This window comes from Paramormyrops kingsleyae, chromosome 3, assembly GCF_048594095.1.
Source record: "Paramormyrops kingsleyae isolate MSU_618 chromosome 3, PKINGS_0.4, whole genome shotgun sequence".
Lineage (NCBI taxonomy): Eukaryota > Metazoa > Chordata > Actinopteri > Osteoglossiformes > Mormyridae > Paramormyrops > Paramormyrops kingsleyae.
This window is the reverse complement of record NC_132799.1, coordinates 6,049,722-6,073,792: the sequence shown is the minus strand read 5'-3', so window position 1 is coordinate 6,073,792 and position 24,071 is coordinate 6,049,722. Positions and strand designations below refer to the sequence as shown.

Genomic DNA, 24,071 nt, shown 5'->3' with positions numbered 1-24,071 from the left:
GGGCTCCAGATATCAGTCTTTAAATCCACGTCCAGAAAATGCCAGTTCCCTGTTCTATAAAGCGGGACCATATAATGCACAGGCAGAACCGGCTCCGCTTTAGCTGGAGAAAATGGAGAAGCGGTACTCTGTGGTCCGGAAACCTGCACTTGGACAATACAAAACTAAACATGCAAAATAATCATCCTGCTCTCCCAGTGTTCACTGCGAAAATGTCAGCTGCTGCGTATATTTTCATGAAGTTCTAAAAGGGCAGATGAATGCAATAAAGGGCCGCACATTCGCCACCGCTATCTGCAGCAGACGGGGCTGATGGGTAATCAGACTCATTTCAGTGGTGCAACATGGCCGAATCTGAGCTGAACTGAAGCTGCTTTTATAAATCACAGGGAGACCCACATGGAAGATAGAAAAACAGCTTTATTAAAACCATGAATGTTTTTTTTTTATATATATAAAAGAAGCATCAAACTGGGTCTGGAACATACAGGACTCTGCATTCGCTAACCATCAGGCCCATTGGATGATGGGGGGGGGTGGTCCTCCCCGCTGGTTCTGGGTGGTCCCCATGGCACAGGCGAGGCCCGGTTCTTGGCACCGGGGAATAGCAGACCCTCCCCTCCATCCCCCATAAATAACACACTCCCCGGATCTTAAACAAGTTTTGTGCCCATTTCTACATTAAAGGATTTTTATTAAAACTGCTCATATTTACAAACGCCCAGTCCCTTTCGTTTGCCTAAATTGCCATGACGACCGTTGGGAAACGAATACTGCGATTCTGGTCGTGGTGAGAGAAGCCTTGGAGAGGAGCTTGGAGCCGCAGGGGGGCATCCCAAAGCCGGCGAGTCTAAGCTGGGACGTTCTGACAAAGCCCAGACGTGCGGGAGCCTCTGTCAGAGCCGACGGGGGCCTCGGCTCCAGCCCGTCTGAAATATGGGCAATGGTATACGCATAAACAAACCCTCATGCACCCCCCTCCCCCCACCCCATTTTGCTTCGTATGCTCCCAGACTTCCGCGTGTTTTTAAAAACCCGACCGAACTTGGCTCAATAAGGCCCGTTTCAGGAAAACCACACAGCAAAAATGATTCAGACATCAGGAATCGCTGTGTATACGCGCTCGCCGGACACGTGCCAACGCGACGTGTTCATTAAATCACACGCACCATTATGGCATGGGGGGGTCTCGCTTTCCACTCAGGCGCCCCCCCACCCTCAGGCCCTCTTCAGCCGTCTCAGTCGTGACTTTCTGGGCACATTCTCCTCTCGTTCCGTCTCTGCAGGCCCGGAGCTGACAGGCGGACAAGGGGGGGGGCCAGCCCGGCCTGAAGGGCCTTTAGCATCCGCGACGGGGCAGTCCCGGCCCGTCAGCCCCGCGTCGACTTCCGCGAGGAGCACCCCCGAGTCCGATTCCCCCGAGGTCAGGAGAACTGGTTCTGCCGCGCTGTCAGCTGATCCGGCCGCTTGGTACAGCCCAGGTTCCTGCGGACGCGTCGCCATGGAGACCGGCGCGAGGGACTCGGGGAAACGCGTTTCGTTCTTTGCCTCACTAGGGGAGTCTGAAGCCCATCCGAGGCACATTCTCTTGGCACCGTCTCCATCTCTCCGAGAACTGTGCCCGCCCCTCTCCCGTTTCTCTGGGCCATGCCCCGCCTGCGGTGGAGCTGAGTCACACCTCGAGGGGATGCCGGCGAGGCCGAGGGCCGCTGTGGGGGGGCTGACTGTTCTCGGGCTGCCCGCCTCTCCGCGCTCCATGGAGGGAAGCCGAGGAGTGCCGTGAACTCGATTGTCCTCCCAGCCCGGCGCCTGAACCCCGAGCCGGCCGTCTCCAGCGAGCGCCGGCGGGACACAGCCTTCCGACCCCGTCGTCATAGCAGCAGCAGGGGGCGGCAGCATCGGCGGCGGCTCTCCTCCAGGGTCCCGGTGTCCCTGGATTCGGGCAAACGCCTGCTTGACGCTGCCAGATAACGGGACAAGTATGAGGGTGGGGTGTGGAGCCCCCCCCCGCAGTTCACACGGAACGTGGCGCGGCGTGCTGCACTCACATCTTTTGAAGGGCGTTCCTCTTTGTTATCGCAGCGCTGTCGGATGGGTTTTCAGTTTCGTGGGCCCCGTGAAAATACTCTGACCTGCTCTGCCCATGGGCCGCCATCTTGAAAAGACAAACAGCGGATGGTGTGAGCGAGACAGAGAGAAAGAAAGAGTTCCCTCTGGAAACCCATGGTCCAAAAACAGTGCGACCGCCAGATCACATGAATATGACACCACAGGATGAATTATAATGCCGTTCAACCCATTATCGACTCTTGTACTTCAAATCTTTCAATTCACCTTTAATTTTATTTCCCAGGTGCTGAGGGTCTGGCCCAACACACTGCAGTCACGATAATCATTAATGTTCTAGGCTGTAGTTGCAAATACTTTATCACACTGCTAATCAAAACAAGGAACAAAAAAGGGGGCCACGTTTGCCAAAGTACCCACGATTCTCACAAAGGGCTGGGCAGCGAAGACTGAGCGAGGACTGATTCCTAAAGATAGAGGCACTTTCATTGCATCCCAAAAACGTGACCCACCTTTCAGACAAGTGGAAAGCGCCAAGAAGGCTGACAGAACCTGGACATACAGTGAGCGGCATGAAACTGCGGAATGGCCGGCCACCCATGGGTAACTAATTAATGAGCGTGATGTGTGCTCTGTGACACTGTTCCCAGTGTGTCTCTTGGTTCTCACAGAGCGCCGTGGATACAGAGTGGACCGGAGACAGCGGCAGCTCAGCAGGAGGGCCGCTTGTTCCGGAGTGAGCCGATCCGGATAGCCGACAGAACCGGCCCCGGGGAGAATGAACCAAGATTATCGTGTTCATTGCAGTTTGGGGACAGCGGATGATGGGAATCAACAAGCATTAGGAACATTCCGGACCCTTTGCTCGCTTTATTAAACCCTTGTGCCGAACGTGGTGGCTCTGGGCCCCGTGGCTCCGGATGGCTTCCAGAAATCAGCACGCTGAACTTTCCCTTCTTGTTAGTTTTTTTTGGGTTTTGCTTCCCGGTTCCCAGAGACGTCTCACAAAAACAGGTGGTTGTAGACATGATTTTATGACCCCTCTCTCGCTCCCTCTCTCTCTCATCCCATCCTCCCCCCCTCCCTCCGCTGCACATCATAGGGCAAACCTATGAGCCGTCAGCTACTTATTCCTTACACATCGTCGGGGGATTTTATTTTAAAATAAAAAAGTGAAGGTCCTGCGCCTGAGCAGCACAGAGGACTCCTGTCGCCAGTTGGGAACAGGGTGTAGGTAGGAAAGGGTTAACAAAGGGTTAATAAATGGCGTTTGCACTGGGAACCCGAGGGCAGGGGGAGAAAAACAGCGAAAATCCATGCCAGTGCAGGAACACGGAGGTGAACCCATGGACACAAGAAGGGCCACCACAGCCACCACATGTACCTGAGCAAAAGGGGGCGTGGCACACAAACCGCCTCCCACATGGGAATGAGAGCGGCTGATCCAGCACACGGTCCAGAACCAGAACCCCGACTGCAGCACCCGGCTCCCAAGAGACAGTGCCGGGCAACATCGACACGGTGCGACGTCCAAGACCCAAAAAAGGGCAAAGGAAAAATTAAAAAAAACACTGTGAGAAGGAAGGTATGGCGACCGCTTTCCTTGCCACCACGCCCTGGGAGCGAGGAGAAGTTTATTTTGAAAGCTGAACAATTAACGTGGGGAGTATGAGTCAGACTCAGAGGACTGTGGGAAATGAAGAAACTGCAAGAGGCGAGAGCAGAGATACAAACACCGCAAAACAAGGAAACAGCTAAGGGAAAAAGAGAAGCCAGGCCATTTAAAAAAAGAAAAAGGCGGCAATTTACTTGAGAGCCTCACAGGGCACAGGACGGCCGTCCATATGGACTGTTATATAGTCACATTAAGCTGTGTAAACAAAGGGCCGAGGTCAGCTTACGCCCGGTACGTACACAGAGGTCACCTCTTCAACGGTACATAGAAATAAAAAGAAACAAAACAGAGGCACAATGTCCACCCAGAGCACGGTGGGGGTTGGGTTTGTCCCGTTTCAGTCAGGCGGAATTTCAGAAACAGGGGACACAAATGTCAGACCCCTGTTTGTCACCGCCCCACTGCCAGTGGTGGGACTCCAGTGACGTGCCTGATTTTACAGTGAGCCAGGGGCCCTGTCTGGAGAAGGCTGATGTTGCTGGTGAAAATGTTCTGTGAATGTTCTCATAACGTTTGTGAAAAATCGTCGGGACAGTAAATCTTGTAGATCCTGTCCTACTTCAAAATAGAAGCCTGTTACAAAAACAGTTGTTTTCCTATAGACGCCTGCAGCTTAAGGAACCAACTGTATGTTCCAGACCCAGGACAGGTTCTAATGGGGGAAACAGGATCATCACTAAGCTGGGTTACCAGGCAACACCCCCCGAGGGCAACCAGGGACAGCTGAAGGTCATTTACGGCCTGTCGATTTCCCCCGAGACTTGGCTTTGGGCTGGGTTTCTCAGTCTTGTCCACGTCAAAAACCAGTCAGTGGCACCAATACTTCCTGACTGTTTTCACACCCTGCGGGCACATCCGCCCGTATCGCTTCTGGCTGCCTGCAGCCCCGAGTGTTTGTTTTGCCACGTCAGACCAGACACCCACGGGTTGGCGCCAGTGGAGCCCAAATCCTACCTTAAGACCTCATCATGTATGGCATCCTTAACCCTTCTGACATCTCAAGGAGAAACGGTTCATTTGGAAGTACGTGGGCAAATGCAAGGGGCAGTGTTTGGCACTGCCACCAGAGGCCTAGGCCTGAGCCGGGAGGACATGGGATCACCTCCCCCACCTCGCTTGATAAGCAAGACGTTACAGAAAGTAAAAGTGGCCCTTTTCCTCTGCCTACATTATCTGTTATTTTCCTGATGTTTTCACAGGGGATCTGTTGATCACCTCATCTCCTGGAGGCAGCCTGGAATATTTCTGCACTTGAAACTTGCATGTTAATATATAATGTAAATAATGATAATTAAAAAAATCCCCTTTCCCTGGAGCTCGGGGTCCGGATGTGACTAAGGCTTCTGCCAGCTGTGAGGAAGGACGACTTAGGAGCGGGAGCGACAGGATCGCGACGCGTATTTACTGCAAACAGCGGGTAATGGTGTTAAGATGGCCCCCATGTTTCCCGGGCCACTGAACTAGGGAGCGCTGCTGAGAAAGATGCCCATCTGTGCTGTGGACGAAGCAGGACTGCAGGACACATTAGCAAGCTCTGCCAACCAAGAACACAGCTGTGCACGATGCGTTAAAACATGAAAGGGACAGATCCCCCAGCCACCATGTCCCCCCCTCCCCTGTTCCTGCTCCCTCTCCCCTAATAAGTCGTGGAGCCCTCAGACAAATTAGAACAAAACGAATGAGGTGAGCAAATAATTGTTCAGTCATGCGAAGGCCTCGGGTCTGGTGGCCTACCCCATCAAACCACCAGCATTCACCCACAATCCCTCCCCCCATCCTGACCGCGTCCATCCCCTCACCCATCCTTGCTGTCCCCAAGACAGGGAAACCACATCCCGAGAAGAATAAAGTGGGTGCGTGGGGGGGGGGGGGGGGGGGGGAGTTAAAAGTCCCCTCAGCTGGAAAAATCAGTTACACAATCTGAACTTTTCACTACCGACTACAGCGTGCTAAAAATATTACAATTGTCGCTTTCATTGAAGGCCAAAAGAATGAAAGAAAGGAAAAAAGCAAGGAAACTAAAAAAACAACAGAAAAAGCAGAGCAGTAAGAAGGAGCAGGGTGATCGCTGGACAGGCATGGCAGATGCCCTTGATGTCTGTGCCAAGGTGAGTAGGGGGGTGTCTCCTTGTCTCATCTGGTGCACAGACGAGTTCCTAGGGACTCAAGTTCCTGAGTTCCTGCCGGGTGGGGGTCAGGGAACCAGCACTGGGGAAACTGAGGGTGTGGAACCCATGACCCCATGGTATACCCCATTCTGAATGTATCCACCCCCGGGTCCTGGAACCCAGAGGTTCCCCCCATCCCCCCCGTATATAACAGGGCAAAAACATTTCAACAAATGATAGGGCATTTACAAAAAACGTGAAAATTCATCATTATGAGGCTGAAGCCTCAGTTAGTCTGTCAGTCCCCTTCTCATATGACTCACGCTGACAGCCACGGTAAATTAAAAGGACGGCCTGACGCAGGTATGCTTGTACGTTTTAAGCCGAGCCCTTAGCAACATTTTAAATAAATAAAACTACATTTCTTTAAAAGAAAAGCATCTCACCCCAGACAGGTTCCCGTCTGCACCAAGCTCCGGTTCCTGGTCTTCCCGGACACTGGCACAGACGACAAAGCGCTCAGGAAACACGCGCAAATCTGGGTAGGGGGTGGGGGCGGGGGGAGTGAAAGGGAGCCAAAACTTTAATCAGCATGGTGTCCAAACCATAATTAGAGCCGGCCGCTATGACTGGTGCATTTTAGCGGAAAGCTCTCCACAGCAAGATGTCTATTTTGATTCTGCAGTAGAGCCAAAAAAGAAAAAAAAGTTTTAATAAATGGCGTTTGCGTGTTATTGCTCACACGTGTGTGAACAGCTCAGCAACCTCGCCTCTTTATGGGACGGTCCTCCTAAAAATGGCCCCCAGGGCAGCACGCTAATAGCCAGGAAAGAGTCCCGGGTTTAATGGTAGAAGTCTGGGCAAGGTCTCCCTCGTGTCAAATGTTGACGCCGGAGTACGGCAGTCGCCAATCAGTCAGGCGCTGGATGTAACGGGACCCAGAGCAAAAACAAACCACATTTTATAACGTATTCCTGTTTATTCAAGTCCAGCTCCAGAAAATTACCATGAAAGTCGGAACGCAAACCAAGCTATTAGTCAGCTGATTTTTTTTTTTTTTAACTCATAATAGGGCAGTCTTTGGAACAGGCCTCAATTATTTATTTTTTGGAGGTTTCTCTCTCTTTTTTTTTTACTGAAACTTGTTAACCTATTATTTTTAAAGGAGCAGCGTGTGATATTCAAAAACACACATGGACGGGTTCCGGACTCCTGAATGGAAGGTGACACTACAATGTATGTGGAGTAAATAAGCTGAGGACCAGTGCTGCTTGACCCCCCTCCCTGAAGAGGGCCTGCATGCCCTGTACTGACGACCCTCCATTCACTTTAAGTGGGCCTGGACCTTCCGGAATGTTCTTTTATGACATGGGACAATGAGGACAGTTCCAAAGCAATGTATGGTGACCTTTTTAGTCATGGAAAGGTGCAGTATTTTAGTGGGAAAGGGTTGCATTATATTTCACATTTAGCAGAGACTTTTGGGACATACTGTACAATTGAGAGAGCAGGGGTCAGACAGTGCTCAAGGCCCCAACACTCAGCCGGCCAGGGGATTTGACCAGACGACCTTCTGATCACAGGCATGGTGTTTTAAGCCGCTGAGCTGCACAATGCCCTGATGCACTGCTTTAGTTAATTCGGTAAAAACATTTGTACACACAAGAAATGTGGAAATTGGTCTCTTTAGACAAAATAATAATCATTGTGAATTATGAATAATGATAAGCATAACAGCGGCCATGATAATGAGCAGCGGCAAGAATAGTAACTTCAGAAGGGCCTGAAGATAGTAGCAGAGTTTTGTTGTCATCTTGGGATGTGGGGGGCCCAGGTGGGGGCCTGGGTGGAAGTCTGGGAAGCACCAACACAACGCGGGGGGGGGGGTCCGCTGGCTTTCTCAGAGACCTTCAGTTTTCTATTCTTCATTTATACTGTATAGACAGGGGCCTCAAAACAGGGAGCCATTCTGTTGCAGTCGACATCCAGACCCCCTAACAATCTGACCCCAGCTCATTCTCAATCCCCACCAAGAGTATAACCCCCCACTCACATACCTCCGTAGCGCTGGCTGATGATGCACCTCAGGTTGACATGCCGCTTCGCGGAGTACACCGCCAGGCGCAATCGCTCCCCTGTCAGAACACCAACAGAGGGATGAGGGCCCCCACGGAGGGGGGGGGATGCATGCAGCACGGAAACAGGAAATCTCAGCAACGCTACACTGAGTGAAACAACAAACAGGATCTGCGCCGCTCCGAGCCAGCATCACCGCAGGTGTGTCTTCTAGGAACGTTCCGGAAATCATCCTGGTCACATTCAGCTCAGCAGTGACGGGGAAGAAAAAGTAGATGTGATACTTTAAACCCAAATTACCGGCTAAGATAAGGGCCTTAATGGGAGTCTGAGTCGGGAACAGCTGGACTCGTCAACAAATGTCAAAGCAATTTTCATATTAAGAGATTTCATTGAAATATTCACATGGGCTCTACTCTGGATAAGAACATTCAGAAGATTAGAATATACTGTGAAGCTGGATGGAAAAAAATAAACCAAACAGAGTCTGATATGCATTTAGAGCTTTAGGTCTGACTTATTTCATACTGGTGGAGCATGTGATCCGAGGTCCCTGCCTCAGGACGTTCTTGCTGGTGGGACGTTTAGATTACAGGCATACCAGAGATTCTGCTTGTTCTCACAGTCCCCTTTGGGGGTTTCTTGAGTGGTCCCAAGTCCCTCAAGAATCACTATCAGGTTTGGAAGCATTATTATTGGGGGGAGGGGGGGCAAACCCATGACTAGTCCTTCCCAAAGACTATACCTCACACCGTCCAGTTCATCTGAAAGCTGCTTCATCCATCATCTCCGGCAGGCAGGCTGACCCAGGGATTCTTTCCCCATCGACGCATAATGAGAATGGACTCAGGGATATGATCAGCACCCACGCAACATGGGGTATGACCTCCAAATGAAGACCAGAATGAAGACCCCCAGACACCACAGACCAAGGGAATTAATCATTCTCTTGCAGCAAACCCAACGGGGTGACATCTAAAATTTGTCTAAAGAATAAACCAATAGATTGGCTTGATAGACTTTCCTGCTTTGTCCTCTGGAAGGACTAGAAGAGATCAAAGTCTACCCATCGACAGGCTAATACTGTATGCGGCAGAAGAAACGATGTGGGAAATAATGTACTGGGTGACACAGATGCGCCATTGTTTCCAGGATTCTCCAGCCCCCTTTTGAAATGCAGAATTCAGATACAAATATAGCCCATGTTTAAGCTGTGCTTGCTTAAATCAGGATAGCAAGCCCCCCAAGTCAGCCCGAGGACCAAACCTGCACCTCATTTTCCTCTGCTAAGTTCCATTCCGCCTCCCCATTGTGCAGAAGAGGAAATTATCCAGTCAGGTTTTCATTTAGGGACCGGCAGGAAAAGAGGACGGTCAAGGCGAACTTTGTCATCGTCATCATCTAGGGAACATAGTTACCGGACTGGTTTGGCCTTATGAACAACAGGACAGCTTGAGCTCACGAACTTCATTTCTATGTTCTTTGGAAAGTCCCCGAGACTCCATCAACGCCGGCGCCAAATCCAAGCCCTGTTTGACCACGGCATGTTAGCAAACTCTCCGGCCAAAATGGTTTCACGTCTAGTGCCCACAGGCAGGAAGTGAACAGGTTGCTGTTTGGTGGCTGTTGCCTTGACTACTTGATACAATTCCTCCTGAACAAGCCAAGAACTCATCGAAGACAAGCAAGAGTATGAAACGTAGGCGGCAGCGTGGTGTATAGACTGTTTGACGATGCTTGTCCCCAGCCCGCACCCGACAGACATGCGAATCACAGATGGCTCTCTCTCCCATGCAAGCCAAAGTCATTTTACTACAAAGTGAACAGCAGGCCGATTGTAAACTGCTTCAAAAAGAAAGGCCGCTGATATTTGCCACGTAATGACACCCAATTAAGGTCTAAAACCCACAAAACCGCCTCAGGTAGACAGTTAAAGCCTTTTGGCGATGGCTTGACTGCCCCGTAATCCCCCCGCAATCTTTCACCATGTTTGTCAAGGCTGAACCTTCAGCCGCTGACTCCCTTATTCTGTCATCGGATCCGTAGTGTACAAAAGGTCAGAGAAAGAGCAGGACATGCATCTTCAGTACTTGTGTTTTTGACCAGCCAAAAAAAAACTTATATGCCAAACAAGCCAATGGCAACAGGAAAGGGCTTTCAGCCATGGAACTTCAGTCGCTACCAAGAATCTATATTGAAACTGTAAATGCCTTTTCTATGGCACAGAGCACACGCTACCTTTAGGGGAACAGTGCTGCTGGGCCAACAGAGCTGATAGACCAGACCAGGCCTTCTCCCCTTCCTCGCTTCTCAGGTATCACCATGTGACAGGAAGTAGCTGCCCAAACTAAACCATAGGTGTTAGGAGGAGGGATCAGAGACACACTGCATAGGAAAGGGAATCCTCAACGCTAACCAATATTCCTATGCAGGTTAAAAAAACAAAAAAAGAAGATGCTTTGTAGGTGAATGACGTGGTGAATTTTTGGTACACATTACCCATTTAAAGTAAAAGTAAACAGCCGAAAGAGAAAAATGCGTCGCTTATCAAACATTATGCCTACGGATGCCAAGGGTCCCACTCTGTACTCACCATATTTTTACCCATTTCTGGAAGCAGCTGCTCTCAGGCACTCGAAACTTGTGTGTTATTTAGGGGCTCAGATTTAGTCCGTTGCATGCAAAGCACGTCTTCCGCAAAGTGCAGAAGCATTTGTGTGTCCTCCCCGGTGGCCTGGCTGTGCCAATTCCCAGGACAAGGCCGTGCGAGATGTCTGGAGCTGGGAGCTGGGAGCTGAGAACACCCAGCCCACACATAACAGAAGGCATCAGCTGTTGTTCAAACCTTAAAAGTCCGGCACAGTTATGGAGTTGGTTTTGGCCCCGAGCCCAGGCCCCGTCACTGAAAGCTGCACGATTCCGCTTCACAGAACGTTCACCGAGCCATCTTTTGTTGCTCGACACACACTAGACCGTGCAAAAATGGATTGGGCACCGCTCGGGACACGATTTCCGGGAGAGAGACCTTTGGAGCTTTTGACTTTGAATGAAAATGTTCCGTACATCAGGCCAGGGGAATGGGTGGGTTGATCTGGCACGCAGACCGACGCTGTTGCAACAACGCACTGTAAACAAGACCATGTGATAGGTCTGTGCACCCCGCCTGTGGGAAAACGAGAAGCAACCGGCATAATTGTTGACAATTACAATACATAGACCAACACCCGATATGCATTTTTCTGTCCTTGGAAGACTTCCTGTGATTAATCGACCTCGCCGTCTTAAGGAATGACATTGAGTCTTGCTAGCGGCGGCCAATCTGCCACAACATGCGCCTCTGTCCTTGGCTGCGGCGGGGCAGCGCACAGACGCAATCGCGCAGACGCAATCGCGCACAGCAGCAACGGCTCACTTTTGACCCTCTGTGTGAAAATATGCGTGGAGGAGTCTAGAAAATGAGGGGAAAGTCAATATGACCCCGAAAGAGGTCAAGAAATTTGTGTCAAAAAAAAAAAATTAATTACCAGGGGTAGACGAACATCGGCTTATCCCCAACCGGCAGGCTCCAAACTTTTGTTGAAAGGTCAGACTCTCTAACTCTCACTTCTCAAGGTATTTTTAATAAACTACAGAATAAGATGGAGATTGTATATGATCAGATAGATAGACAGACGGACAAATAGATCACTTTTGCCCAAGTATAGGTTATTTATATGAAGGCTCGACCATGAGCATAATAGAAGCAGGTCTTTATGTGGCTGTGGCAGGGACCGGTCCCAAACAGCGTGTTTAACGCCAAGCCACATGTTTGTTGAGACCTCTTCTGAAAGACAGGTGGAAATGGAGCCTCCTCATCGTGCCAGGCCGAGCGGCCCTCACGGGATTCCTGCTGTCCTACGTCTGCGCCCGGGAACACTGCCGGCCCATCCGGGCTTTGATGTCGACAAAGGCATCTCCATCCTTTCTTCTTCCCCACCCCGGGGATGGGCAGGGGCAGGACCAGGCAGCCACATGTGAGGAGCGGACAGACTTCCCTGGAAGAAAGCTGCGGCGCAGTTGTAGCTTTAACTTCGGGTGCCGCTTCATCGCTCCGCCGTGTCCACATGTAACAATATTTGCTCAAGAGTGCTCGATGCAACAAGTGGTCGACCTCTGCGCTACGGTTACGGAATGTGCCAGCGTGGTACCACGGTCCAGCTGATGTGCTCGATTTGGGATAGGTCACGGAAGGAATGAGGTCTTGATACACAGGGGCGGGTGGGGTTTAGCCCAGCCCAGACGAGATGTGTAGAACAAACGGCAGTCAACCTGCAGGTACAAGCAGATCTGGAGGTCTTCCATGTCTTAGCGAAAGCAGGCTGAGTGCCAATGAAGCTAGAATCCAGCAAAGAGGATGAAGTTCTGTGCAAACTACACGACATCGCGGCAGAGTAACTCTGCACACATCGATTAAACCCTGGGGTTTAACTTACCAAGGAGACAAAGGCTCCCAACAGGAGCTGATTCATCCAAACTGCTGGAACTCTACAAATACACACGACAAAATAAACAAAATTGAAACATAAAAACATATCAAGCTTCCAGTACTTGGCCTACAGGTTAAACATGGTACATGATTTAAAATATAAACTTGAAAACAAGTCTGTTATTATATGTTTTTCATGTATGGTACCTAGATACTGGAACAATTCTACCCCCGAGTAATTACTGGTTGTTGTACTAATAACTGTCAATGCCCCCAGCACTTACAACATGAAAAACTTGCTCTTAAAGCATTGAGGGGTACCGCATATTTAGTGTTGCTCTTTCTTATGCAACGGGAGAGTTTTTTTTGGCTACCTGACATCTGGAAAATGATTATGGATGTTAAGCTGATAAAAATGTTATTGCACTAAGCAAGTGGAAGGTCACTCTCAGTGCTTATGTATGAAGGAGACATGAAATGTAACATGATCTATCCACAACAAATTCAGATAAGGGGGATTAACCTTGCTGTTTACGAAAGAGCAGTGTCCATTACAGCGCCAAAAACTGGTGAGCTTCCCCAAATTCATAGCATTTCACTGTGATAATTGCTTGAAGCACCATGTAAGACAGTTGTTAGCAGGCTAAAGGGTCACGGTCAAGAATTTCTCTTGGGAGCAATAAAGTATATCTCATCTTATCTTATCTCAAACAGGAGCCCACGCATGTGAAAAGAAGACAAATAACGTTTTCTGCTATCTGACGGGGCCACGCACAAAGACCGAGTGCCCTGGAGATCCTGCCTATTGCAGGGAACCTTGAAAATCCTACCTGGCGCATATCCATGTGACAGAACCCTGTGGCACCAAAACATAACCACCCTGAACCAACACAAATAAGAGTTATGGCCTTCAGACATTAGTTCTCCCAAAAAAAAGGGACATAGACCATTTGGATCTTGCGAAACAATTTACTCATTTCTACTGTAAGTGTTTGGTCAACTAAAATAGTTTCCCTGAATTCATGGAACCATATGATGCATCCCTGACCAGATTGTGGTGAGCAAAGCAGTCACATGAGCAAGTTAGTACTTACGTTATTTTCTTTTTTCCAGCGCTAATTACACATAAAGAGTGCAGTATGACAGTGGCGGTTGATGTTGTGGTTGTGTCCTTATAACCCATAACCGGGCCTGTTACAGCCATACATTCGGCCCATATCGTCCATCTTCACGGTTCTCGCCAAGGAGAGCCGCATCTGAGCGACAGTACGGGAAGCAGTTTGGGGAACAGCAGATACAGCAGCTGTGGAGCAGCTGGGAGCTGGGTGTGCGTGGAGTGTGACCACATGCAAAAGAGCAGGAAGGGGGATCCGGGAACGAAGCGTTAGGCTTACGCTGCCAACTGTAGGATAGCGGATGCCGGGGGGAGTGAGAAAATTCAAAACCTATTGGGCTCCACCCCCTTGTTTGCCTCTCAATCGGTCCTCTGTCTTGTCAAGCCCAAGGAGGCCTCTGTTGTCACACTGGTGGGCGGAGTCACCTGCAGCCACACCCTCAACAGCAATAGCAGCTGAGGGGAAGAGGCCCAGCCAGCGCTAATCAAACGTAACAGGCGGAGATGCGAAAGACCAGGAAGGGACAGAAAATCAATGCCAGCAGAGCACATTAAAATGCAGTGGGACCATCCTGTCAGGGGAGTTTCCCTTCTGCATTTCACACACACTATTCCAAGTGCTTTGAACTTCAGGTCAAACGAGGTGCTGCTTCCAGCACCGATAATGAATTTTAAATGTTCAGTTGGGTCCAACGAAGCAGCTGCAATGGGAAAACAGATCTCGTCCGTCAACGGAGACACTGACACTTGAACGTTTTTCATGTCGTACCTGGATTCTTCCACCACGTGAAAACAGGTCTAGCACTATGTGTTTTTCATGCATGGTTCCTAGATGGCAGAAGCTACCCACCAAGATCCAGATCTGCATAATCCTTCACGGTTAAAAAACACCTACGAACCCAACTCTTCTGGGAAGACATCAACGGTCCTCATCATAACAGTAACTCCCCTGACTCTGCTTTGTTGACTGTTCCACAGTAATGGCTTCACGTGGCACTAATAGCTGCTTTGCTGTATTCAGCTCTTAGGACTTTCTTAGTGTCACTTGAATAGCTATTGTAATATTAGGCCGTTCTGTATTTTGTGTGATTCTCATTCCCACTGGAATTTGCATTACACTGGAAGCTCAATCTACCAGCACTTGCAAGTTAGTCCCTTGACAGTTGCATGCTTGTGATGTATTGTGTGCCTCACTTGCATGTCACTTTGGACATGCTAAATATCCATATATATAATAATCATATATATCCATATAAATATCCATAAATGCATTTATTCATCCCCTCAGCCAGTGCCCACCCCCGAACACCCGCTCAGCCAAGACAGGACAGACTGTGGGTAAAGCTCATTTACAGTTCTCTCCAAAATGCAAGTAAATTGAGGTGCAGTAAGCTAATTATAAATTCCTAAGTAACTCGCCATGTGAAACAGAGGGGGGGGGGGAGTAAAAATTGAAGGCCAGCCCCCGCAGCTGAGAACGAAGTCCTGGCTAGGATTTACATTAGCTGTATAAATAGCCCATTGCAGCAGCCATGCACATCTGCTCAGGCGTCGCGGGGGGGGGGGGGGCTACGGTAAAAAGTGGCCCGCGGATGGTTTTAGGTGGCGACAGCTGGAAGGATAGCGGGACTCTCAGCTGCACGGGGCCCCTCTCTGACCTCCGAGGGTTATCGGTGACCTTCGAACTTAATATCCACCAAAGCTCCCCCCCCCCCCCCAAGTCTGGTTTTTATGGCTCCATAACAGAAGCAGAAGAGAGAGCCGCCGCTCGTAAGATTTAAAACAACAACTTTATAGGTTGTTTAAAGCGCTCAACATGTGCCCCTTAACGGAGAGCGAAGTAGATTCTGCAGGCAGCTATAACTCTTAACTGCTTAAGGAACCTGCCCCCCCCCCCAAAACAGAAAAAAAAAACATCTGACCAACAAGACTGATGATTTTCGTGTATGAAGAACATATATCTGGAGTTAAAGAATGAACTCACAGATGGAGTTATGATGTCATAATGTCGAACACAATTAAGGTCATAAAAACCATCATACAGCTACATGGTTAACCAACAACATCCAGTAAAGACAGAGAGAACTTCCAACAGGCACAAAAGCAGGGGTTAAAGTTAATGATGGACCAGTGTACAGTTTCTGTACACAAACAGGTGCGTTTACCGTACAGGACCTCTTGCAGACTGAAAAAGTAACTGGGAAATTTAGATTACCCTGTATGGCCTATAAAGTTACTCAAAAGATGAAGGGATCTGTTTGAACATGATGGGGGGGTGTTTTGTGGGGGAGGGGAACAGGCCCCGTGTCTTTGTAACAGACACACGTGCAGGGTCACAGCCTCGCTTTCATGTGGGCATGGTGTGGTCACATGCGGCCTGTTAACAACCATCCTTTAACTGGGCCGTAAAGTGGCTTCCGAACAGGATTCCTTTGCTGTAGAGGTCGATTCTCCAGCAGGTCCCGGGTGAGCTTGGGGGGACAGGGTAGGTCTGGGGCCTGGCCAGGCCTTACAGTACGCCGGTAAATTAGCAGTACAGTCAGGACCGCAGACGCGATGGCTGCTTTGAGATAGTGAAATGGCACTAGATCACCTGCCCCCCCCCCACATCCCTCTGGAATTTCATGTGTCCATCAGCAGTCTTGTCCGTGTTTCAGAGAGCCTTCGGGGGGGGGGGGGGGGGGGAGAGATGAGACAATATTTTGGAGCAGTCTCAACCTAGCCTGGGGGTGGGAGTCAAAGACTGTGGGCGTGGGGGGGGGGGGGGGGGGGGGGAACGGGGGGGGGGTGTTTGCAGATACCCAGAGTGCCACAGCATCAAAGGACTGGATTCCAGCAAGGTGACCTGAGAAGCCAGGTGCCCCACCCGCACACCCCCCCCCCACCAACGCAGGCGGCTCCCAGCAGTCTGTGCACGCTGAGAGCGTCCGGCTCGGTGCACCGTAAATCACCCAGGCCCCCATCGCCATCGGGACCGCAAGCATCAACTCTACACTGCCGCCAGCCCATCCCAAGCTAGGGTTTCACCCCCCCCCCCCCACAAACCAGGGCATAAAATGACATTTACTGAAGCTGCTGAGAACCCCCCCCCCCATCCACACCCCATGCTGATCCAGAGAGAGAAGCAGCTGTGGCCATCAGGTAGCCCGGGTGTGGCAGCGTGAGGAGGGTTCAGAGTGATCGACTGCCCTGTAGTCCCTCCCCGGCCATCCTCCCCACGTAGCAGCTCAGCGGCGTCTGCTTGCACGCTACTGGGTACTGGGTACCCTGTCCACACGGGTCTCCAACGCAGGCCGATCATTCAGACACAGAGTCCAGGCCCAGACGAGCTGACACACCTTAGCTTTGCGGCTACCCAATCCAGACTTATCCCTTGCTAGATCTGAGCAAAGATACAAGCACGCATACCCAGAGGCGTGACAGGAACCAAAGATATGGACACATACACAGATACACACGCAGGGCCTGCAACAAATCAGTTGCCACCGTCTGTGCCTCGCGGGGGTTTATGAGAGAGGGAGCGCAAGGTGCTCTGACCAATGAAATCGAGGGGGCGGGGCCAGGCCCAGGTCTTCTCCAACAGGACGAGGCTCATCACACCTCTGGTTTAGAGTTCTGAGGACTCCAGTTGTTTCTCCCCCTTGCCTTCTAACATTCTGACGGCAACCAGTGATTCAGAGAACTCACACCCCAGCACACACCCTGCAGGTGTCGAAATCTCAGGCTGACATACCAGCAGTGGTAATGCAAAGTCCTCAGAGCTACACACGCCTCACTTACCCTCCGCTGTGTCAACAACACGTCCCAACTCCTCCAAGAACAACTCAAAAAAATGTACCTATCAATAAAACTTATACATCAAGTATATACACTTTGAAGATACTGCCTATGCTACCAAACATCACTTACAATCAGTAACTGTAAGCAGGCGGTGGGTGGTATAGTAGTGAAGAACTCAGAAAGGGACAAAAACTGAGCAGTAATCCCAGAAGGGAAATCAGCAGTTGTACCCATAGACTGGATGCTTCACTGCCCCAGTGAAAACACGTAGCTGTATAAACTGCCAGGGTTTTAAAAATGTTTGGACCAGTGTTTCCCAACCCGGTCCTTGGGGACCCCCAGAGGGTTTAAATTTCTGCCCCCTCCCAGCTCCCGGAGCCAAAACGTGGATGATCCGGGGTCCCCGAGGACTAGTTTGGGAAACGCTAAAAAAGCAAATGGTGCTGCATTGCGGGGCCCATTTCGAGGGACGGGGGAGCTGCTTCACCTTCGATACTAAGTGGATTTGCAGGGGTTAGCTCCCGCCGCGCCTTCGGTGGCCCCTTGTGATGCCTGGCCCCCAGGATCCGCTGCTCCACAGCACCCTGGATCAGAGCGCTGACTTCCTGGAGAGAAAAACACGGGAATCATCCCCATCCTCTTTTGTTTTGCATTTAATCCCCTTAAAAGGACCCTCCACTGCATATTTTTTTCATTTACAGATATAGTCAAAAGAGATGTGGTATAGTACTGTGACATGTATCTTTTTACCATGCTCTACTATTTTACACCACTGTGAGTCAGGAAGTGTTACCCCCCCCTTTCAGGGGTCTGGGGCCAGAGACTGTGCCTAAATGGAACACAGCAGTCCGAAGAGAGTCCAGGACGAGGCCGGGGGGAGGGGGAGCGCTCTTTGTTTCTCTGCCACAATGGATGAGCGGATGTGGAAGCATCACCAGACCTGGAGTCTCGCCGTTTGAAGTCCAAGCCCCCCCCCCACCCCGAATTACTGTACCTCCTTGTGCCTGTCAGCCCACCAGCTGGGGTCCCGCACTGCTCCTGGGGCCAGAAGCTGAACATCCACTAGCACGGCATAGTTCCCACACTGCAAGACAAAGGGACGGGTGGATTTGAAAAGGGGGGGGGGGGAGGTTACTGGCCGGTAAAAAGAAAATGACAGGGAAGCAGTGAGTCAAAGCAAGACATCACCTTGCAATCCAAACACTCCCTAAACCCCCCCCCCCCAAAAAAAAAAATCCTAAAAACGTTAATTGGGACTAAAAATGGCCGCCTTATCCTTTGTGTCATTTTGCTCCGACCGTGTGCCTGACTAACTGGGGCAGACAGCAGCCAGAGGAGTGCGGACTGCATGCTGGGAGACATTTGAGCCCCTTCCCCCCCCCGCAGCCTGCTCCTAAGGAGCCATGATACGGCATCACTTCCAATCATTCAGAAGAGGTTGGGGAGCCAGGAACGCCACAGTTACTTAGGTTACTGTCAAGTCTCTGCAACCGCCTCGATTGTGTAACGCACCCTGGAATAAATCAGCTCACCGTAGAAAGGGAGTAGACTCCTCTCGTGTAAACCTTCCCTCATGGGCAAGGCCGTGCAAAGACCACCGGCTAAGCAGGAGATGCTTATATAAAGTTTTAAAGGTGCCCTCTACAGGCCGACAAGAGAACTACAATGGCCGGAACATGTCGGAACATGGGTCTCTCTCCAGCCACACATGCAGGAAGGAAAGAGCACCAGGCAAGCAACAGGCCCATTTCCCAGCAGGCATGAGCGGCGGACACGGCTGACATGGCTGACACGAGAAGATTAATTAAACAAGCACGCTCTGAGGAGTGTCCACAGTTCAACATTGTGATTTGGCAATACCCAACTGGGGCCGTTGCCTGCATGCCCCCCCATCCCCCCACACAGTATTAACGGCCCCTTCTCTACCCTCTGAAGGTAACGCCACTCAGAGGACTACTCCTGGCCGAAATGACCTCTCTTTCCTTTTGTCAACCATCATCCTGGGGCGCTGAGTTCAGGATGACTAACAACCAAAAACAACACCTTCATCTATTGTAGGCGGATGGTGGGATTTCCCTTTCGAAGTAAACTTCTCCAAAACAGTCATTTGCTCCCCTTCCCGAGTGGAACATGTCACGCTGATGCCAAAAAATCACTTTAATAATGGAGAGAGAAAGCCAAAATGTTACTATGGGAACCTTAACAGTCTCAGCACTTTCTTAACTTTTCTATGTATTATCACTTATCTTTTTTAATAGACTATTCTGTAAACAAAAATGCAAGCTGAACTCTGGTGGAGGTGGAATTTGGCCTAGACAGATTCCTTCAAGGGGAAATAATGTGGAGGGCGCCCCCTTGTGCCAATCATGAACCTTCTGACACAATTGTATCACTTTGGGCCTGTGGGTCAAGTCTTAGACGGATCCTTTTGTGTTCTAAATGGACCTTGAATTTGGATACCTTAAGAGAACAGGCAGAGAGAATGTTGTTTTGCTTAAAGCCGCTTCATCCTCCACAAACACTGTAGTTGAGCATCACACGTTTCAGCCCAATAACATGAAAGGAGACTGTGACTTGAGTATAAAACATTCCTTATAACTGTTATGCTTTTTTTGCTCTGTTTATATGAAGCAAAAAATGAGGCAAATTCGGTGAAATCGACTCGGAACATCCCCGAACCAAGGTGGCAGACTGCCGGCTGAATCCTCTCTCCTCACGCCTTTGTCCACTGGCGGTCCAGCCCTGCGTGGTGGTCTCAGAGCAGCGCTTCTGCCGATCGCGGAGCCTTTAGGAGCGGAGGCCCATTCCGCTCCTGTCAATCACCGGGTGAGGAGGAAACGTGGCCCCAGCGAGACACTCATGCCCTGAGCTCCTACAAAAATCTCGGTGTCCCGTTTTGGATATCTGGAATATTTCATTACAGCTGAAGACAGGAATGTTCTCACTCGTTTAGTCAGGCTTGAAAGTCCCACATTTAAGATTTGAACAAGGGGGGGGGATGCTTGTGAAATTGCCTAAAAAAGAATGTATGTTATCAACGTGGGATGTTTAGACTGAAACTAAGGTTCCTCCACTGCCAGTGGCCAGACGCCACCTGCTGATCTCAATGGACAGACTGACGACAGCCAATGAGGTGTGCGGCATGACATTGGAAGGGGATTGTGGGAAATTGCCCCTTTTTGGGAGGGACGCCATAGTCCGTGCCGCCCCAACCTCCACTGAAATTGTACACAGACTCCATGTGTGTCGCAAGAGGGCATCTTCACAAAAAACAGCACAGCCTTACACAAGAGCGAACCGTAACTGAGTCAGAGTCTGCACACTTCCACTTCATTCTCTGGAAAAATCCTAAATGACCTCAAAAACACTTTAACAAAGGCGTCAGCTTGAGGGAGGGAGGTGACCCACTTCTGACATTCCAAAAAAGCCTCTTTCTCGCAAACCCCCACCTACACATTTTTTTTGCAGTGCAGGTGAAGTTCACTCCATTCCCACCCGCTCTCAGAAATTAGCTGGCCACATCCCACTAACAGCAAATGTATTTCAATTCTGTTATAGCACACCGAATGAGAATGAAGGCCGCTTCCCAAGGCCCAGGGGATGGAAGAGCAGGTCCAAGGTCACCTGCTGCCAGACGGGAACATGACCCTTTGCCAGGTTACACTTCCTCCACAGACATGCATCTTCCTCTCAGTGCCAATTCCATGTAAGGGGACCGGCCGGCTAGAGCAGAATCATTTAGTCCTAAAACTTTCCAACATCACCCCGTCTCCCTGCACCACCCGACACTTAGCTCTTGCATGTAACCAATCGACACCATCATGCAAAATGGTGGAAGGCTTACATGTGAAAACAAAAACAGCAAATGCAATGGCGAGCAGGGTCACGCCAAAGGGGCGGGGGGTGTCCATCATTACCCCACGCTTGAACGGTGACGTAAGTGTGTGTGGGGGGGGGGGGGGGTGGCTCATCTTACTCCGTGGCTCCTGCCAGGGGGTACAGGTCTGGTCTACATCACGGCCAGTTCCCAAGTGAGAACTCCCAAACCCTTCCCGGACTGGCCCACAAGCCCGTGCAGGCTGCCATGACGGTCGCTAGGCAACCACCTCCAAGCCTGCCTTTTCCATCACTATCTACAGTGTGGGGGTTTTGGGGTGGGGGTGGGGTGCTCAGGGTCCTAAACTCCAGCTCCAAGAATGACATTATCCAGCTGCTGCTGTTTATACTGGGAGGAAGACACCACCCCGCCCCGCCCCATAAAAGCTCCCTCGACTCCCAGCACGTTGCTTGATGCAGTGGTGCCAGCACTGGAGAGACCTGGACTGCTGGTCCAGTTGCCTTTTCCCAACTAATATGGCCTTAGCTGAGGCGAGTGGGTGACGCTGTTTACGGCGCTCTGGCATACACACGTACACACACACACACACACACGCACGCACGCACACACACCAAAGGCCAGCTTCGGGAGTTCCCGAGTTTCTGGCATGCCTGGGTGCTGTTTGTCAGACGGTAAACGGCCCCGGAGTGAAATTCCCACTGCAAGAGCAGACAGGAACAGCCGCAGGGGGCCTTCGATCGGCGCCCAGCCAAAGCGGCACCTCTTTCCGGGATTAGAACCAGTGACCTTCTGGTCACAAACGTACCCACACAATGACTCCTCCCCAACACCCTCTAGCAGAATGAAGAATTAACACGGGCCTTTCTTCACCACCCCAATGTCTTCAGCGCAGGAGATGCACGAGTGTAAAGTGCAGGCGAGAAACCCCCCCCCCCCCCCATAACTGCAATGGAGAGAGTCTCAGCTTTCTGCTTCATTCTGCACATCTGATGTGCATTACACTTGGCATTCTACCAGAGCGAAGGGCGTCCATGGAATGGGGCTCACCGTCCAGACAGCGCCTGATTCAGGCTGGGGGGCGGGGATGGATTGGCAGTCGGGCTCTCAATATACGGTAAGTGACCCCGAGTTCACATCCAATGCAATATGACCTCTGGGATAAAAATGTTAATTGGGTTATAATGAAAAGGCACTCCGGTGATTCAGCCGTACGGGCACAAGGATGCCTTGCAAATCATATTAGCTAAAGCACAACATTGGCTGTTCGCCCCCATGCATCCCTCTGCAAGATTTCCTGATTTTCTGCAAAAAAACAACAACACTGGCTTCCTTGGCAAGGTTAACCACACTCCACCTCTGGGAGATTTGCCACCAGACTCATTTATTTATTCGCAGAGGTGCCAAGAAGTAAAAATAACAGCCCTGCATTTGGTGCTTGATTGTATTTTATGGATGAGAATCTTAGGAGAGCTTTATAGAAAGCAAAATTTTAAACTGAAAAAAGGGAGTGGGGGTTATCAACAAATATTCATCCACACTGGCACAACAAGCTCCGACGAGGTTTTCTGCATTACACAAATAGTTTCTGCAAGTCACACAAACTGACTTTATTTCATTAACTTTGTGGGTGCAGTGGTAAACTTGCTGAAAGGGCCAAAAACAACATTGCGCCAACAATGACACCTACTGGACATATGTAATGTTACAGCCCTTCAAGACCATTTGAAAACAAAAGGTACAATAAAAATACACGCATTTATCAGCACAAAAACAAGTTTCTGCATTCTCACAACATACCTTGACTACAAACTTGCTGACTGACATTCTGGGGATGACCTTGAAAACAAGAAATGAAGCAAATTATTTATAAAAATAAAGAAAGAAAAATTTTACTACATGCATCTTAGCCGGTGGTTAACGATCTATATGACAGAAAATTTAGATTTAGATTTATCAAAATAAATCAATTACAATGAGCACAGAAAAAAAAAAATCTGTAAATTAGGCTTCTCTCCCAAAACACTTTTCCATTCTGCCATACTTCTACTCTTGGTTTTTGTTTTTCCAAATAAAGTGATGTAATCGCAATAATGTTAATTTCAGCGCTGTTAAACAAACTAAAGCACGATGACCTTATATCCACCCATGGCCTTTTATAGTAACTTAAGCGCTAACCTTATAAAATGTCTATTGCTGATCATAATAAAGTGCGCAGTATGCCCCTACACCAGTGAAACCTAAGTATGCGGTGAAAGACCCTGGATTAAACAAATAAGCGGTATGTTGCTGAGCTCGGCAAGTGCGGTCACATAAACATACATAAGGCATCACGACATAACGGCAAGAAAACCATGTGCGACTGGAGGAGTGAACATACACGGGAAGAGGGGAAGGCAAATCGGGGAAATCTAGTACAATATTAAGATTTATTGAGACCAGGATTTGTTTTCATATGGTAATTTGGTATCCTACAGGATATAAGCCCTTTTGGGAGAAAAAAGACAGTCCTCGCAGCGGTGTCAGAGTGTAATATGAAGACATGGTAGGGAAAAAAACCTCAGAAGTACTCAGCTACCTGGGTCTATGAGCATTGTACATCACCCCGGATTGTAATTCGCCTGAACGATAGTACAGGAATAAAACAGATCAAACGAACAAGCCATCTTGTTACGACAAAGTTACCACCATATACTAATACACATGCAGATATAGACACATATATCATTATCAGTGAAGCCAAAAGATGATTATAACATATTTAAGTAGATCCCATCTCAAGCCGACAAATAATGTCGACTTTCATAAAGCTTCAAACGAAAACAAATAAGATGAAAATTATCCCATTATTCAACCTACCAGTTTCACCCGCCGTATGATTTGAATGTTTATTACGTGTTTGAAGGACCCCAACTTAATAGCTGCCCTGGTGGAAGCCGGACAAAATTGGC

The 24,071-nt window shown here is 49.7% G+C and overlaps 1 protein-coding gene across 2 annotated transcripts; it reads right to left on the bottom strand.

The window, feature by feature from the left end:
• Positions 1-402: 402 nt before the first annotated feature.
• On the bottom strand, positions 403-24,050 carry slx4ip (SLX4 interacting protein). 2 transcript variants are annotated; one of them, XM_023796279.2, is made up of 8 exons: positions 23,980-24,050; positions 22,921-22,959; positions 18,280-18,369; positions 17,773-17,890; positions 7,908-7,985; positions 6,297-6,388; positions 2,049-2,155; positions 403-1,960 (listed from the first exon to the last, which is right to left on the bottom strand). In XM_023796279.2, exons 2-8 carry the CDS (start codon positions 22,945-22,947, stop codon positions 1,219-1,221), a joined length of 1,254 nt encoding a protein of 417 aa, XP_023652047.2. In that variant the 5' UTR covers positions 22,948-22,959; positions 23,980-24,050; the 3' UTR covers positions 403-1,218. The 2 variants fall into 2 exon arrangements, with proteins under 2 accessions (XP_023652047.2, XP_072565595.1); XM_072709494.1 differs by lacking the exon at positions 23,980-24,050 and adding an exon at positions 23,699-23,964.
• Positions 24,051-24,071: the final 21 nt, after the last annotated feature.

Coding starts and splice junctions, on each gene's coding strand:
- slx4ip (XM_023796279.2), bottom strand. CDS start 22,947: ATGTCAGTCAGCAAGTTTGTAGTCAAG. Junction 18,370..22,920: donor TCAGCAAGTTTGTAGTCAAG/GTATGTTGTGAG, acceptor TTTGTCTTGCAG/TGTGGGAACTATGCCGTGCT. Junction 17,891..18,279: donor GGGCTGACAGGCACAAGGAG/GTACAGTAATTC, acceptor TTTTCTCTCCAG/GAAGTCAGCGCTCTGATCCA.